At 42.0% G+C, this 16961-nt stretch overlaps 1 protein-coding gene across 1 annotated transcript; it reads right to left on the bottom strand.

Annotated features, from left to right (window-relative positions):
* Positions 1-8700: 8700 nt before the first annotated feature.
* LOC123400213 (phospholipase D delta) lies at positions 8701-16740 on the bottom strand. The gene is made up of 10 exons (XM_045094640.1): positions 15509-16740; positions 14647-14763; positions 14098-14292; positions 13649-13921; positions 13499-13567; positions 13208-13355; positions 12719-12867; positions 10956-11126; positions 9341-9538; positions 8701-9248 (listed from the first exon to the last, which is right to left on the bottom strand). The coding sequence occupies exons 1-10, from the start codon at positions 16523-16525 to the stop codon at positions 8955-8957; spliced, it is 2631 nt and encodes an 876-aa protein (XP_044950575.1). The 5' UTR covers positions 16526-16740; the 3' UTR covers positions 8701-8954.
* Positions 16741-16961: the final 221 nt, after the last annotated feature.

Below are 16961 nucleotides of genomic sequence, written 5' to 3'. Positions count from 1 at the left end.
TACATGATAGCAATAACTCTTCTATTTTACACATGAACTCTTGCATTGGAATTTATCTTTGTTGCAATTTATCATTAGTAACCGAGTTCAAGTCGAGTCAAGCCGAGTCACGAATACACATTTAGCTTGCAAGTTTTGAGTTAAAATTCCAACCCTAGCACCACGAGCTTCCTCTAGTTTGAATTCGGCAAAAACTCGACAGCGAGGGCGGCACCTCGTGCTCTAGCACTGATGAAATAGGAGGAGGCAAACAAAAGAGTGATGATGCACATGCTCCTACAACTGCGTCTGACCCCGAGGTTGAGGTGGTGGTGTCTATTGTTTAAGCAATGAAGTTTAACATCGCTCCAACCATCATCATCGACGAGGCTAGTGCCGCGGGAGAGAAGGTGGGAGATATGAGAGCCAACTCAACTCTTCATGGAAACTTGGTTCTCACCAAGTGAAGAACAATGACACCAACACACCGAGAGAGAGCAATGAAGTACATGGAGCAAATCAAAGCGGCACAACTAAAAAGGGGGTGGGCTTCATGATGAGGGCATGGGGTCAGTTGGTGTTGAAAAAATGTGGAGATTAAGAAATCAGCTATAGGCAAAAGGCGGGATAGGAAAGTGGGAGGAAATCATACATAATTAAAGGAGGAAAAGGGTGACGAGTATGTAAACCACAGGAAGTTGCATAATGTGCTAGATGGCATGAGGTAGGGTAGGATAAAGGCTAGAGAGGTGGAAGAAAGGAAACAATTGATCCTAGGTCTATCGGTCACTTGATGGGAAAACTGTTGGGGTCTGCCGAGCTAGAACTGTTGGGGTCTCGGGCAGATCTAAACTTTTTTAGAATATGTGTGCCCTGTGCATACCTACCACCCAAGAGTCATCTTCTTGTCTGAAACAAGGGAATGAAGAAAAGGCGAGAGGAATAAAGTGAAGGCTAGGCCTCAAACATTGATTCACGCATGAAGGAAAATGTATAGCGGCAAACATTGCTTTGCTCTGGGACGATTCCATAAATATAGTAGTGTTACAATGTGGCCCTCGTGATTCAAATATCCTTTTGACTGATGATCCTCATGGCCCAAAGTGGAGAGGTACTTTTGTCTATGGGGAACTAAGAGCACGATATGGGCACCACATATGGTCATTGCCTAAACGTATTCGGCCAAATGGAACGGAACCTTGGACGAAGATAGGTGATTTTAAGGAAGACATTTGGAAGTCAGAACATGTTTTATTCTCGACAATATCAGAAGGCCAATTTGCGAGGTTTACAAATATGCTAAAGTTTTGTGATTCGCATGATCTAGGGTACAAAGATAATCATAGTGCTTTTATCTCGGATTATATGATAATTTACAATACATTAATAGCTTTTGAGGCCTTTCACAAGACCAAGAAAAAAAAATTAAAGCCACAACACTCATTGTGCATATAAATTAAACTTGACTAAGGCATATGACCGAGTTGAATGGAAGTTTCTCGAGCAAACGCTAAATAAGTTTGGTTTTAGGAGGAAATGGATCTCACGGATCATGACTTATGTTCAATCAGTTAGGTACACGGTGAGGATGAATAGAGAATTGTTGAATTCTTTTCAAACCGTCGAGAGGCCTAAGGCAAGGTGACCCTTTGAGTCCATACTTTTTCCTTTTCATAGCAGATGGCCTCTCGCATGCACTGGATAATGAGTGCGATATTTGTAAAATCACTCCAATTAAAGTGGCAAGGGGCATCTCGTGTATATCACACTTGTTATTTGCAGCTGACTAGGGCAAATGTTGAGGAGGTGAGCAATGTAAAAAATGCATTGGATGTATTTCACGAGGGCACTATACAATTATTAAACCCAAATAAGTGCTCTATTATGTTCAGTGATGCATGCCCTAGAAGTGATCAAGAGGAAATCAAGACTACTTTGGAAATCAAGGCTAACACTTTTGATGAAAAATATCTAGGATTGTTGATTTTCGAAGGAAGAATGAAGCATGGTCATTTTCACCTTATTTTTAGAGATTCACAAACATGCGAACAAATTGGAATGAGAGGTTTACATCCCATGAGAGGTTTACATCCCATGGGAGGAACATGATTTGGAAGGCACATATCCATCTCAAATTAAGATCTTTTGTGTGGAGAGATTCTACGGAGTCCCTGGCAACAAAGTAAACTAAGGGAAAGAGAGCACTCAAAAAGATAGTGTTTGTATGATGTGTGAATGCCAAACTGAGAATACTTTCCATGCCCTAGTTAGATGCACTAAAGCGAGAGCACTAGGTGATTCAGTAAGAAGTTTAGGGATCTACCTAAGAAAAATCCCTTCAACTTTACTGCTTTGGACTGGCTGCTCATATTACTTAGCATATGCACAATCCACACTCGGGAGAAAATGCAACTCTCGTTCTAGCGTTCATGACATTTCTAGAATGATATGTGCATCAAAAACGGCGAGGCGACCATATATGAATGTCAAATTAACAACATGTTGAATTTGATGGAAAAGGGAAGAAACTAACACATGAAACACCAAATAAATCACAAGCCAAGATTCCTAGTACAAGCATTCATTGCAGCACACCCCAATATGGATCTCTAAAACTAACATTGATGATTCTCCAACAACTTATTCCGGTGCAAGCGTCGAGGCGGGTGCGTGAAATAGTAAGAGCATCTTCAACAAGAATTTGGTTAGTTTTTTGGTAAAGATATCCATGTCATCAACAAACAATATATCATACAAGTACTACAATGGTTGTATGTAAGGTTGGCCAATAGGATGCGAGAGAATATGGAAACTTACTCTCGGTTTTACCTTGGAGCTTGTGCACAAGGTGTTGGTTCGTTTTCATACAACCTTGCACTCTCTCTTCATTTATTACTTGACACATCATCAAAAAGCTTACACGAAAAATTTACCAACGACTATCTTACAACTATTATTGGAGATGCTCTAGTGGGAAGTGATATTCTCTATAGGATGTCTCATCAGTTGCATAGATGCGGAGGAGGCCGAGGGTCGAGGTTTGTTGTTCGAGTTGCTCTCTCTGCAAAAAAAAGTGCTCGGGTGGAGGCTACAGCTTGATATATTATTCAACTTCAAAATAATTTGTTGTGCTCGTGACAGTAGTTTTATTTTATCATCACTTCCCACTCTTTGTGTTTCTTCCCGGCCTTAATAAATCTTGTAGTTCTTAGTTTGATATATCATGGGTTTTGTTAAGTTTAAGTTTGCTAAATAACTCATCTATAATTGACTTATAGAAAAATAAAGAAAAATCTGAGGTCGTCAACATTGGACTTTCCTTGCGGCAGAGTCTCCACGGTCCAATCCAAACCATATGAATGTGCACCATAATCCACTTATGAAGCAAGATGTGACCTAAGAAGGTATGCAAACTCCAAGAAAACATCTTCAAAAAGGAATCATTGCTCACATGCTGATGTTGGCTGGTCTAAACAAAGGCAAACCTAGGCAATCGGCCTCAAAGTAGAACTTTGAGCTAACAATTTCAATAAGGAAATGGTGTGTGGACGTGAATGCTACATGATCAAGACAACACCTTCAACAAGAAAACTCTTGGTTTTTCACACAAAGACAATATATACAACCTCAATGTCAACTCGCAATGACGCCATCCACCTCCCTATCAGTATGCTCACACAGACTAACCGACAAAGGAGATTTTCCTCGAAGAGAAGGCATAATCGGGTCGGTTCTAGTCTTCGCCGCACCAAAATATCGTCGATGGTACCCGCGCAGGTCATAACAACACCTAGAGCCTCATATGTGTCTCCCCCACATGCCATGGATAGCTTGGGGTTATATTCGTCTTGCCGACAAATTAAATCACACAAACCGTCATATGTGTTGTCCGTCGGCCTTCACATCTATAGTTCCACATGTAGCCGACCACCATGGTCGTGACATCAAGCCGCCAAGTTGGTACCACCGGGAGGAACCGTGTCGGTGCCTCCATGCTTGCTGGAAGTCTGGAACCGTGCCGTGCAAGCCTACATGGGCTAGCGCCACGCCTTGACACTACGAGTGCGCTAGCGAGCAACCTTACCTGGATCCCAGCCTATGCGCATCCGAGCTTCCCCACACCACTCAGCATGTTATGAATACAAAATAGCCATGCCGCCACCAACATTGTGTGGTCATTGTTGAAGAGAGGGGAGGAGGGGTGTGTGGGGTGGTATGGTGGTTTTCAATTATTGAAGCGCTAATCTATTTCAATAAGTATCTACGATCTAGTGGAGTCCGTAGCAGCGTTCATAGTTCTAAGTTATGCATATAGCTATTTAGGTGATATTTGTGATCTTTTGACCAAACAAACATGAAATTGCTCTAGGTTGATGTATACGACGACATCAGCTATATCAGAGGCATGTTCCTATAGAAGAGCTTGAGTGATAAGTCTATACTTGCACTAGGTTTGCATTAGTGCCTAGTATCTATATGTAATATATACATTCAATGTGAAATTTATTAGCTCAAATCCTCAAAAAACTTTTATTTGTTGGAGGAATGAAGATTAATAAACTGATGCACATGGATGTTGAGTCCACGAGGTTGATTGATTGGACGAACAAAGGTGAAATATGCCCTAGACGACTTGAGCTCATTCAATTAATCCATTGTTTTATGATTATAATTTCCATATGTGCTTTTCCTTTGACTTTATATGATGAACTTTGTGACTCTAGTGCGACGAATATGCTTTTGAATATCACCAAGTGAATTTTGTTAGTGTGTAGCATATTAAGTTGGACTGGCATGAATGATGGATCTTATGTCTTACAATTGCTTGTCATGTGCCATAATAACCATGCAGACTCATTTAGCTACCCCAACTCATCAAACATTGAGAAAGTTGCAATGAACATGAGGCACACGGGAAGCAAAAAGAATATTGCTATAGTCAAGTCAAATGAAGTCACTCCGGATCAGATGAGGTGCTCCTTTGCATACCCCTTTAGGATGCTATGACTTTTTTTTATAGCTAGTGTTATGCTCCTAGGAGGTTATTTGTGAAGCATGTCTTTTCTGTGTAGATGTAGTTTTCATAGTATGCATGCAAACTAATATGAATTCAAAGATGTGGCATCCTAGAGTGAAGATGGATAGGAGCTCAGTACTCTGTTGTTCTCTATGATATTGTGTGAAGAATTAAGTTACCTAGGAATTTCACGCTCACATGCTGACAATAAGTAATATTAGTGGAATCTATAAGTTGTTCTTTTATTCCCGGGTGACATGCAAATTTCGAGTGCCTCTGTTCCAAACTAATTGAAGTTCTGTATTTGTCCGAAGTCAAACTTGTATAAGTTTGACCTAATCTACAGGAAAATACATCAACATGTAGAACACAAGATTAGCCTTTTGTGATTCTTTATAAAATATATTTTCGTACTATATGTATTTAATGTTGTTGGTCTTACCACAATTTCCTATAGAGTTGGTCAAACTTAAGAAAGTTTGACTAGGAAAAACCTAGAACTTCCCTTTTTTGGAACGGAGGGAGTAATAGTGATGGTATGAGATAGTTCAGATTACGGTGTGGTTTTGCATACGCCCTGAAGTTCAGTTTGTGAATTGTTGTTTATTGGTCCATGTGTGCATGTTATTACCAACATAAGCATCGACAGTTGTAACCCGTGGTAAAATAGTAATATACTGACATGGCAATTGCTCCTTTAGGATCCCTTCTTGTAATATTATCAGAACGACGATTTCACTTATGAGGACCTTGGACCAAATGCAATACAAGGTAATGTTCGCATTCTATATTTTGGTGACAATGGGTCGTCTTGTGGTGATTATGTTGCTTCTATGTGTTCAACAAATCATTATAATGAAGTTGATATACTATAATGATGTCACAATGAGTACATTTTGTTCTACTTAATTAAACATGCAACTGTTATTGTAGATATCCTAATTCTTTTGCATTTCTTCTTATATGCAACTTTGTCAGTGGAAGCTTACACATTTTATTATGTTGCCAACTTGAGGATTACAAGCCTCCCTTTTGTAAGGTTTGTGCTGAGATGAGTCCATAAACATGTGGAACAAGAACCCCTTAAAGATGGAAGTAGGGAATGTCAATAGCAAGCATCTTGTGTTAGCTTTGAAAGTAGTGGAGATTAGAGCATATGTCCATAACTTTTTTTTTGGCTTTTTTTAATGAATTTCTCATGTTTTTTTGTTGCAGAAGAGTGTCCTTGACTCATGTGAAGCTAACAATGTTAACAGTGAAAATGACAACATGGGCTTGGATAATGAGTCTGGCCAAAATGAAGACTTTGTTGACAAGGAGGTACAATCCAAACATATTATATAACTGATTAGTTCCAGTTAATGCATCTCATGTTGCTTAGCATATATTGTTGTTATAACGATTAAACCATGCACTTATGATGGACTACATGATTGTAACCAAACTTCAGGGAAAGCTAGATGGAGAAGTCAACCAGAACACAGTATGGACATCAATCGACAAAATGGTTCAAGCAGGGTACATTAAAAATTCGGGCAAAGAAAGATTAGGTAAATTGATTAAATTTATCCGTACATATTTTAAGATGTCTTGTTCGATTAGTTTTTCTGTATTGCTCATACATTATCTTTTTTTAAGTGGCCAGCCAGCAGTGAAAAACAAACCAACCCATTAATCTCATTCCCAACAAATATTTACTAGTGAGACTCGAGTGACCATTTTAAGCATGTTGACACTCACCTATAGAAGAATTTTGAACTGCTTCATTGAAGAAGATCCATTTCTTCTAGAAAATTGTATTTAGCAAGTAATACTTGCTTGCGGATCTTCCTCAGATAATATACATCATCTCCAATGAATTATTAAATAGTTTGAATTCATTAACAGACTAATGTTTTTATGGTATGTTTTCTTCTGAATCCCGTGGACAGAAGTTGACCACCGAGTTATTTGTTTTCTCTTTCAGGATACTTTGAAATTGAGATTGTTCGAGAGAAGCTCGCGTTCAACCTTGGTTTCCTGCAAGTGGTTACATTGAATTTCATGTCAAACATACTGATGACTTACTTGTTGCCACTGAAGTTGAGATCAGTGAGTATATCTCCATCCTGCACTTATGCTTCGCCACCAAAGTGCTTTGCACCTTGCATATATTAGTGAATGTAACATTAGTAAGAAACACTCTTAAACATTTATAGATTGTCTACCAACTAAAGTGCTTTTGTAGTGGGTAAAAATTTGCTCGCATATATTATCCTAAATGTTGCAAAGATATGTACTAATAATTACTCTCAATTTTTTCCACAACAACTATAATGTCGTCTTCAATACAGTAGGAAACAATTAAATTTTAGATATGGTTTTATGTTAATTGTATTTTAAAGTCTAGATTAGTCTAGTTTGTAAGACAAGGGGAGAGTTATTTAGCTTAATGTTGTTGCATCAAGAATATTCAAATAGTTTAGCATGTTATAAGTATCTTCCTTGATATGGTGTTGCTTTGCATCATAGGGCACGTCTGGTTCTACGTCGTCCAAGTCACAATATGTTCCAGTAACTGCAAAAGAACGATCTAACAGCAGAGCAACTACGAAGGGTTCAGTAAGGAAGGATAAAACAAATGTTAACTCTGCTGGCGATGGAGACGACCCAAATAAAGGAAACACACATAATATTGCCAATAATGATGGCATACCTTCTCGCCCACGAGTTACTATTAGGACAATTGCTGACCTGAACGCACTAGATCCTTCAGAAGTTCTGCTTGTTTTGGCTAGTGAAGGTTCCATCGAAGATAGGATATTTCTGGTCAGAGAAGCTGAACGGAGAGGATTTCACTTTGCAAAAACTCGAACTCTGCTCCAAGTTTCCTTTAGGCTGTACAAGAATGCCCAAGCTACGTCAGAAGATGCTTCTGAAAGGGCATTTCATGACTTGGATGATCCAGATTACAACCCTCATGAAGAAGAGGCAGAAGAAGAGAAATGGAATGATGACATCGTTGATGAGCTATTGCAGGACCATGCAGATCAGCCAACACTAGATCATCCACATGAAGAAGAGCAAGAGGAAGAAGATGAAGTGAACGCTCGGCTCTTAGATCCAGATTACAGCCCGACAGATTCAGACAATGAATACACTGAAGAGGAAGATGAAGGTTGGATTGTTGTTGAACGTTTTGACATTGTGGATGAGCCACTGCAGGATGATGCACATCAGTCAACGCCAGATCAGGAGGCATATCTAGATGATGAATCAGATGGTGACTACTATCCATCTTCCGAAGAGGAATCAAATAAGAGTGATCTGGAAGGTTTGTGTGATGACTGTCGGTTGCCGTTAATATCTGAAACAGAATCCGAAGACGATGCAGACGACCCAGATTACCGCCCTTCATCCGAGTCAGACTAATTGCCGTGAACTCGTGACTTGTGTGAGCCCTACCAGCTTCCATTCGTGATACATGTAATGTGCACAGTTTTCAGATTTTTGTTGTTAAATTCTTCTTTGAACGCATAAGTCTTTGCCGACTAAGAAATGTGTTAAGACCCTGGCTCGTCAAACTGGGCGTCCGAGAAAAAAAAATACTCTCTTTGCAGCTATGTAGGCAGTTTCAAACATAACATGCCTAGTGACTGCATTCCACCCAACAACATTAGGTATTTAGAAACTCGTGACCCAACTTGTACGTGCACAGTTCGCAGTAGAAATGTCAAAACTATCAATTGACCCTGTCCTGTCTCATGTACAGACTGTAGAAAAAAAAATCTTACAAAGGCGCACAACTCTACAACACACCGTGAACAGCCCGTGCTTTCCCTATACGCCACACAATGTGTGATCCACAGATTACGGTGCAGGTTATCATCATCCGTTGGCAAGACAAGACATTCAGAGAGGTTTTACAGGAGAGCAAAATAACCAGCTTGGACTCTGAAGAGAAGTCAGTACCGTGACGTCACATCGTCAGCGAATCAGGAAGCGAGGTCGGGGCGCCGCAGATCTTGCCACCGACGTCGGGGAAGCATTCTTGGTCGGGCAGCGGGACGATCTTACCATCAGGCTCTACCTTCACTGGGTATCTGAGGAGGTGCCCTTGCAACATTTTCATCTCTTCTGATGCGAATCTTTCCCAGTTATCTTCAGCTATTTGGTTCACTAATCGTACACACTCCAGACTAGAAGGTTCCTTGAAGCGCTCATCAACCATACCAAGGTGTTCAGCCCAGAGGGAGTTCCTATACCCATATACCTGCAAGCAAAACAAAGGTTACAACATTCCTAATGAAGCCTTTGCTTTTAATCAGTAAAAAAGAAGCTGGAGGAGAAAGACAGTCGACGAACCTGGCCGTGAGGATGACCCTTCTTCGAAGACCATGCATGATGAGGCTGGTAGGCACCCATTGCGATTTCAGTATCTCTCGAACCAGCCAAGGATCTCTGATTTATGTTTGCTGACCCCAAAATGACGTATTCATCGTCTACAATCATCCCTTTTGCATGAACATAGATCATGAACCGCCGATGTTTTCTTGCCAGGGCCTATCAATTTTCAAAGGGGGAATTCAAAAAACTGTGTTAATTCATATTAAATTTTTGGGAAAGGAAGGGCTGGAACTATGCTCATGATGAGTAAATTATGTTTGCCAACTCTTCAATCAAATGTTCAGAAAGCATCTCCAATAAATAGCCTAAACTCAGTTTGCTATCCCCAAAAACTGAAAAGATGCTCAGAACAGTGCTCCAATGGATAGCCTATATTTTTAGATAATATCCTAAAGTTCTCTCATCGTCCCCAAAGATGCTCAGAACAGTGCTCCAATGGATAGCCTATATTTTTAGATAATATCCTAAAGTTCTCTCATCGTCCCCAAAGATACCAAACCAAAAACTGGTTTGCTAAAGACCAGCAGGCTTGCACGGTTGTCCCTTTCCGGCCGCCGGCCCGCGCACACCGCCTCCCTCCTGCACCTCCCCGACGCCGCCCCACTCGCTCTATCCGCGGGGATTTCATCCTCCTCCAATGAGATTTTCTCCTCCGATGACGACAAGTAGTTTGTTTATCATGGAGTTTGTCTATGTAGTATCAATGTTGGGTATATCATCGAGTAGTCGAGTTTATGTCATGTTCATGTCGTTTAGAACTAGTACTATTTTGGGTTTGGAATTTTTAATTTGAATTTCAAATATTATATGTGGAATTGTATGATGCATGGTCATAAATATTTGAATTAAATGATGAAACATACAGATTGTTTGGAGTGAAGAACCGCCATAGAAAGAGAGAGAAAAGCAAGATAGACTTTAGGTAACCAGATATAGGCACCAAAATTACCAACTCTACTGCAGATGCTCTTACTCATACAGAGAAAAAATATCCATTGCATCAATTTAAGAGTTTTGGCTTTCTTTTTCTCAGTCTGCATTTCGGTTTTGGGATGGTGTGAATCCATCCCTTGGTAGATTGGTAGTGTCAAAAGTTTGAGGGGGGGTTACAATTCTCTATTAATATTCCCGTGTGTCAGCTAGCAAGCCCAACAACCAAACTTTGTTACCTGGTTTTGACCTTTAATAATAAAAAACTGTGCTATTGTTAGCCTACCAACTAAAAGTATATATGCGTACACTATAAATTATAGCAATCAAGGATAGGATCAACACAAAAGGTCAATCAATGTGACAATAATCACTTCATTCTTTTTAAACAGCATTAGCAAACATAAAGATCCTACCAGACCAACAGTTAGCGGAATCAACATTTTGGTAACGTAAGGTAAGAAAGCAACTTCCGAAACCAATGATGTATCAGCATTTCTCTAGCAGTCTATCTGTATATTTTGACGCTCACTAGAACTTTAGCCAAACGTTCACTAGACAAGCCAAGGGTTCACACTGATACTAGGTACCAACTTCAGAAAATGTTCTTTCTATGAAGGAATGAAGTACACAACATTATTACCGCTGCACTTTTATCTGTAGATTTATCTGACTCGGGGCTACCATCTGTTGTCGGTTCTTCCCGATTGCCAAGACAGTAAAAGTTCAAGTAATCCTGAAGGTGTGCATTCTCAATGTTCATGGCCTTGAGCTCTCGTGCGATTACTCCATACATCATCTCCATTGTCTGAGCCTGTGAGACAAAAGAACAAACCATTAGTATTTTTGCTTTTCGACAAAGGTGAAAAGACTATTCAAGCCTACAAGTGAGCTTTCTTTCTATGGGGAAGCCTACGAGCTGTCGCACTTCACAAACACAGTGATGAACCTACCAAATACTACACAAATATCCTCTTGCAGAATCAAGCATATCAGGTACCAACAACCATCAAGCAGAAAACTGTGAGTGCAGATTATGGATTTTGATGAATTATGAGTGGAGTGATCCCAGCAGAACATAGGAGTGTTGGAGGGAGATCCAGACTCCTGTAGGATACTTCACATGCTAATTTGTGAAAAGCATCCGAAGCTTGTCATTGCTCGGTTGCTTTTGAACTTTTGGTCTTCTTTGTTCTAGCAGATGTTTAGTTTTGTGGCTGCTTTTTACTAAGAAGGTTTTGAGAAATCCCATGATATGGCTTATCAGGGATGTAGGGATAGTGTTAAGCCTAGGATTATGCAGGACACCATTTCCATTATGAACCCCCCCTGGTTCTATATCGAACTTTTGGCTTGTGATAAGGTATGCCTCATCTTCAGATTGACATGTGGCAGATTATTTCGTTTTCTTTTCTGTTAAGACCTTTCAAACTGCTTACGGGGGCAGCAGGCTGAACTCTGTAGACAGTTTATCATGAATAGGATCCAGGGTTCCCCCCTCCCTTGTGCCCAAGTCCCAAATCCTAATTCAACATACATGCATGTAAAAGTTCGACTAACTGTATCATCTTCCTTAGATTTTTCAAAGCTATTCCCTATCTTCAGTGACATGAACAATTAAAGCTTTACAAAAGGGGCAAGTCGGAAGATCTCTTTATAATATGGTAGGCATGTGGGGGTAATGATCATTCTCATACAATCAACATTACGCTTTTGCAGCTCTTAGAGCAATAGCGGCATTACATATTGTTAAGCTTCATGGACTAGCCAACCCAACCAAAAGTCCAAACTGATGGAACGGGCTAGGCAATCCACATATACACTTCAACACCCCCTCTCGCGTGTGACGCAGAAAGTCAACACGTGGACAGACTCAGAGGTATGGCTCAAGAGACCTATACGTGGACACATAGGGGGCGGCAGCAATTTTTGAATAAACTATGAAAGCCAGGACTTGAACCCAAGACCTTAGGCCCTGATACCATGTTAAGCTTCATGCACTAGCCAACGCACACAAAAGTTCGAACTGATGGAAAGGGCTAGACAATCCACATATACACTTCAACACATATTACGTGGGCTATATGAAATTTACTGCTGCTGAGCAAAAAAGGATCACATAAGGTAAACATTTGATAGTAAGAGTTTTCTTTTACCAAAACGAAAACAAGAATAGAATGGCACTGAACTAAACAAAGAATCATAAGTACAGTAATATTGTATTAAAAACGAAAAACAGCATACACATCAGGGAGTATGCCAACACACACTCAAATGGAAATCTCAGATTATCAGCACCTGCAATATATCTCACTGAATCTCAGATTGGAATTTCGGTATCTCAATAAATCTCAGATTTGGAGTTTCCTAATAGCTGCTATAATGCTTTTACAAAATATAGCTTACCTGAAAGAAAAGAATTTCTTGCACAGAGGCCGAGGTAGGGACTCCTTCAGGCCACATTGGTATGACTACATAAACTGCAAAGCGTTCGCCAGCTCTAATCTTGGTTGCAATTTTGAGGGCCAATTCCATTGGTATCAGATTATCAGCACCTGCAACATCCCAAGGGATCAAAATTCCAGTTTGTCTAAATCATGTCATAAAATTAAACATCGATGTTGAATTTACGCAACAGGACTGACAGCAACAAAGGCATGAATGAAACAAAAAGAATGTGGCCTATCTAAGAGAAGCGGGACGAGCAAAATAAATCCATTCCTATCTAATAAAAGTACGAAGAGCAAAATAAATCTATGTTCTCCCTGCAATTATGTGGTGTATGTTTTCCCCTGTTTTACCAGCAGAAGAATATGCAGGCAACTGTGGAAGGTAATCTATGCCTAACAATCAATATTCCAAGTTTCAGACAGGATACAAAGGAAGAACCCAAACCTGAATTCACATAGGATGGCCACTCATACGAAGAACCAAGAAAATACTGATTTTCTATATAAATGAAATGTTGTGCCGATCTGATTGCCCGTACATATGCTGTGTGAATGCTCTTATCAATTATGAGGTTCTTTCGGCACACAAGATTCTGCACAAGTCCATTAAATGGTAAGTACTTTACAATAAGAACGTAGTTTCAAATGGTAAAGGACAATAAGAACGTAATTTCAGTATAGATGTGGATTTATTGAACATTAGCGAAGGAGTATAATGAAGACGTGCCAAACTAACCTGCTTTGAAGCCTCTTTGCAATCACTAGGAAATCCTTTTAGAGAGCCCGAGTCAATTGACCGGAATACCTGAAGAATTAATATGTGTTAACCAGTGCCTAGAATTCACAAGTACTGACATAAGCACAACTTAAAGAGCAGTGCCAAGACCTGAACATGCCAATTTTCAGGATCTTCTTCTTTTGAAACCCGCAAACTAACATGATCATTTGGAACATTAGGTGAAGGACTAAGTATCCACGAGATACGCTCCAGCTTTATCAAGGCATCATCTTTCCAGCGAGATACTTTCCTAAATCGATCACGGAATTTGGATGCCTTTCTCCAGCGTTGTTCAAAATTCTTCAAGACATCATATGCAGCTGGTCCATCAATCTTACAGTGCAAATCATGCCAAGGTTGTCTTGGTCCTTTTGTGCCTGCCTGCATCAAAGTAATACATATGACGATAGGAAGATTAAAACTCAATGAGATTAATGTGGTACAAGACAAGCTCTGGCAGTCAAGCATTCACACATGGCACCAGCTCCCAGAAGCTTACTTCCTCGACATCAACTTGATAAGGATGGAGTAAAACATATTGGCAAAAATGAACTCACCGAAAATGTTGGGTTGTGGAAATCATTTTCAAATACGGTGTTAAGGTCTTTAAAAAGCCTATGTTGAGGAGTATCGTAACGCCCATCACAAAGATCTAGGCCCCCAACGAAAGCAGTAACTTTCCTCTTGTTTCCCGAAGCTTGTGTATCAACCAGCACACATTTTTGGTGGTGAGTAAACAATGTCCCAACAACCTGCAAGATAGTAGTTCAAGATTGCCAAATGTGGCAAAAAAGAGAGCATATGAGTAGCCTGCAGAATACAAAAGATATTCACAAGACTGAAATGATGCTTATTCTGAAAGCAACATGACAGTGACCTCCTGATTTTATTTATATATAAAGCTATCTGTTAAGTTGGTTGGCATCATTTACTATCCATAAGGCACAAACAAATGTATCATGGTTTTAAAGAACATTCAAGTTCTCCTAAAAAGAGGATGCATGAGTAAATATCGACTTGCTTAAGGTTTATGACAATAGCAATTACTTGCAGTCTACCAAAAAAATATAATACATATAAAGTACGAGCATACTGCCTGAACTTGCCTGTTGTTTGAAAATGCTCAGCTTACTGCTGGCATATCGTGGTGAAAGAACACAGATGACTGAGGAATGCTTGAAAAACTTTCTAGTTTCTTCATCATGTGTGCCCATGACACCACCCTGCAAAAGCATAGAAAGGAGGTCTCATTCTCAGATATTATCACACAGAACACCTTAAAGAACAGCACACCGAAAGGAAGGGCATGTATGAATTATGATGGGGATGATAAACTGTGCAGTGCCCGCCCTTCTCTTGAATGAAAATGGGGGCCGTGTGGCCCCTTTAATCAAAAAATTAAACTGTTGAGAGAAGAGCATGTATGAATTATGATGGGGATGATAAACTGTGGAGTGCCCACCCTTCTCTTGAATGAAAATGGGAGCCGTGTGGCCCCTTTAATCAAAAAAACAAACTGTCGAGACTATTTAATAGATTCGGAGAACACGACCGAGGTGTCAGTTCGGAAAAGACATATGGTCATAGATTATGGTAAACTGAAAACAGCGAGAACACTCCCGGACCAAATATCCAGGTTCAGATTTTTTTTGGATAAGAATATTCAGTTTGAGTTTATTGTTGCAAGTGTACAACAGTCATCGGTTCTAGTATTACATTCGTATGAATATGGAAATTACTTATGAACAAGTAACCTCTCAAAAACTTCTGAACAAGTACTAGGTATACTTGACTGAACACTCAAATGCACCAACCTGGGCAATAATAACTCCCTATCTATATGGAACAAAATCCAAAGAATTCCTCGCAATCAAGTCAACATCAAATGCATCCGGGGACGTTTCCGATGTATATAGCCAAACTAAGCAGTGAAATTAGAGGCAGAACTGTCAGGTAGTAATGCCTGACCGTTTTGATGAAGAGCTTGTCATGGGACGTCTTGTCGTCCCAGACGAGCAGGCATACTCTGACGCCCTCCTGCGACTTGAACTTGAGCAGGTCTCCGAGCGTGAGGTTGCCGCCCTCTGGGAGCGGCCTGGACGAGGACGGCTCGCGCACCAGCTTCACCTTGTCGTAGATCGACCAGCCGACGATGTAAATCATATGGTGCGCCTCGAGTATGGCGTGGCAGATGTCCTCCCAGCACTGGTTGTGCTCGAACTTCTTCCCCCGCTCGAGCTGGACGTCCGGCAGGTCCCCCTCGTTGACGTGCGCGTCCTGGTAGAGCGTGACCTTCCCGCCATGGCGGAGCGGGAAGTAGGAGTCCTTGACACCCTGCTGGTCCGGGTCGCCGGGGATGCCGCGGCGGTAGACCGGGTTGGCGGCGAAGGGGCGGAAGCGGTAGCGGATGCAGAGCGCGGTGCGGGGCTTGTAGGTCTTGCCGCTGGGCCCGACGATGGGGACCCACTCCTCGACCTCCTCGGCGGCGGCGACGACCCGGTCGGCGGGGACGGAGGCGGTGCCGATGAGCTGGGCGCCGAAGGTGTCGTTGTCCTTGACCTGGAACTCGAGCACGGTGGCGCGGTGCGCGAGCGGCACGAAGAACTGCTCCTCCCAGGTGGGCTCCTGGCTGTTGGGGATGACGGCGGTGCGCGCGACGACGGCGCCGGCGACGGAGAGCGTGACGTAGGGGTCGCTGGTGATGATCCTGCGGTGGTGGTGGCGGCGGCTGCCGGCCTCCCCAACCCCGCGGCTGGAGGGCGGGGGCTGCCTGGGCGCGCAGGAGGAGGCGGTGCCGCAGGAGGCGAAGCAGCGGCGGATGTGCTCGGAGAACATGTCCATGTTGGGCAGCAGCCGCGCCTCGAGGACCCAGAGGTCGAGGTCCCCGTGCAGGAGCACCGGCTTGGGCGGCGACGGCGACTCGTCCCCGCCCGACGACGCCATCGACGGCGACGCGGACGCGGCAGCTGCTGCCGCGGCGGCCATCTTAAAATCGGTGCCGGTGCCGGTGCCGGGAGGCCCCCCTGTGGTGCAACCGCGACGGCCCCCGCGACGCGGCGGGGATTCCGGTGGGGGAGGCGAGGCCACCCACGCGGCGGACGCGGACCCCGAACGGCAAAGCTGGTAGAGGAGGTGGGTGGTGAGGTGGTGGAGGATCTCGGCGTTGGCAGCCTAGCCTAAAATAGCATGGGTTTTACTTTTCTCCACAGATTAATAGTACTCCTAGTACTAATAACGCATGGGGTTTACGTTCCCACTGCCGATTTCCTCATCTTCATGGCCAAAAACAACATACGTAACTGTGATTCCCACTGCCAATGCAACTCCTTGCCATCATTCATTTCTCTTCATTCCGGGACAGTTACTACATTACATGTCAAAAAAGAAAAGAGAGTCCAAGAAGATTCAAAACGGAATTAGT

Source organism: Hordeum vulgare, chromosome 5H (assembly GCF_904849725.1).
Source record: "Hordeum vulgare subsp. vulgare chromosome 5H, MorexV3_pseudomolecules_assembly, whole genome shotgun sequence".
Classification (NCBI taxonomy): domain Eukaryota; kingdom Viridiplantae; phylum Streptophyta; class Magnoliopsida; order Poales; family Poaceae; genus Hordeum; species Hordeum vulgare.
The sequence above is the reverse complement of the archived record's forward strand: the minus strand, read 5'-3'. Positions and strand labels throughout refer to the sequence as shown.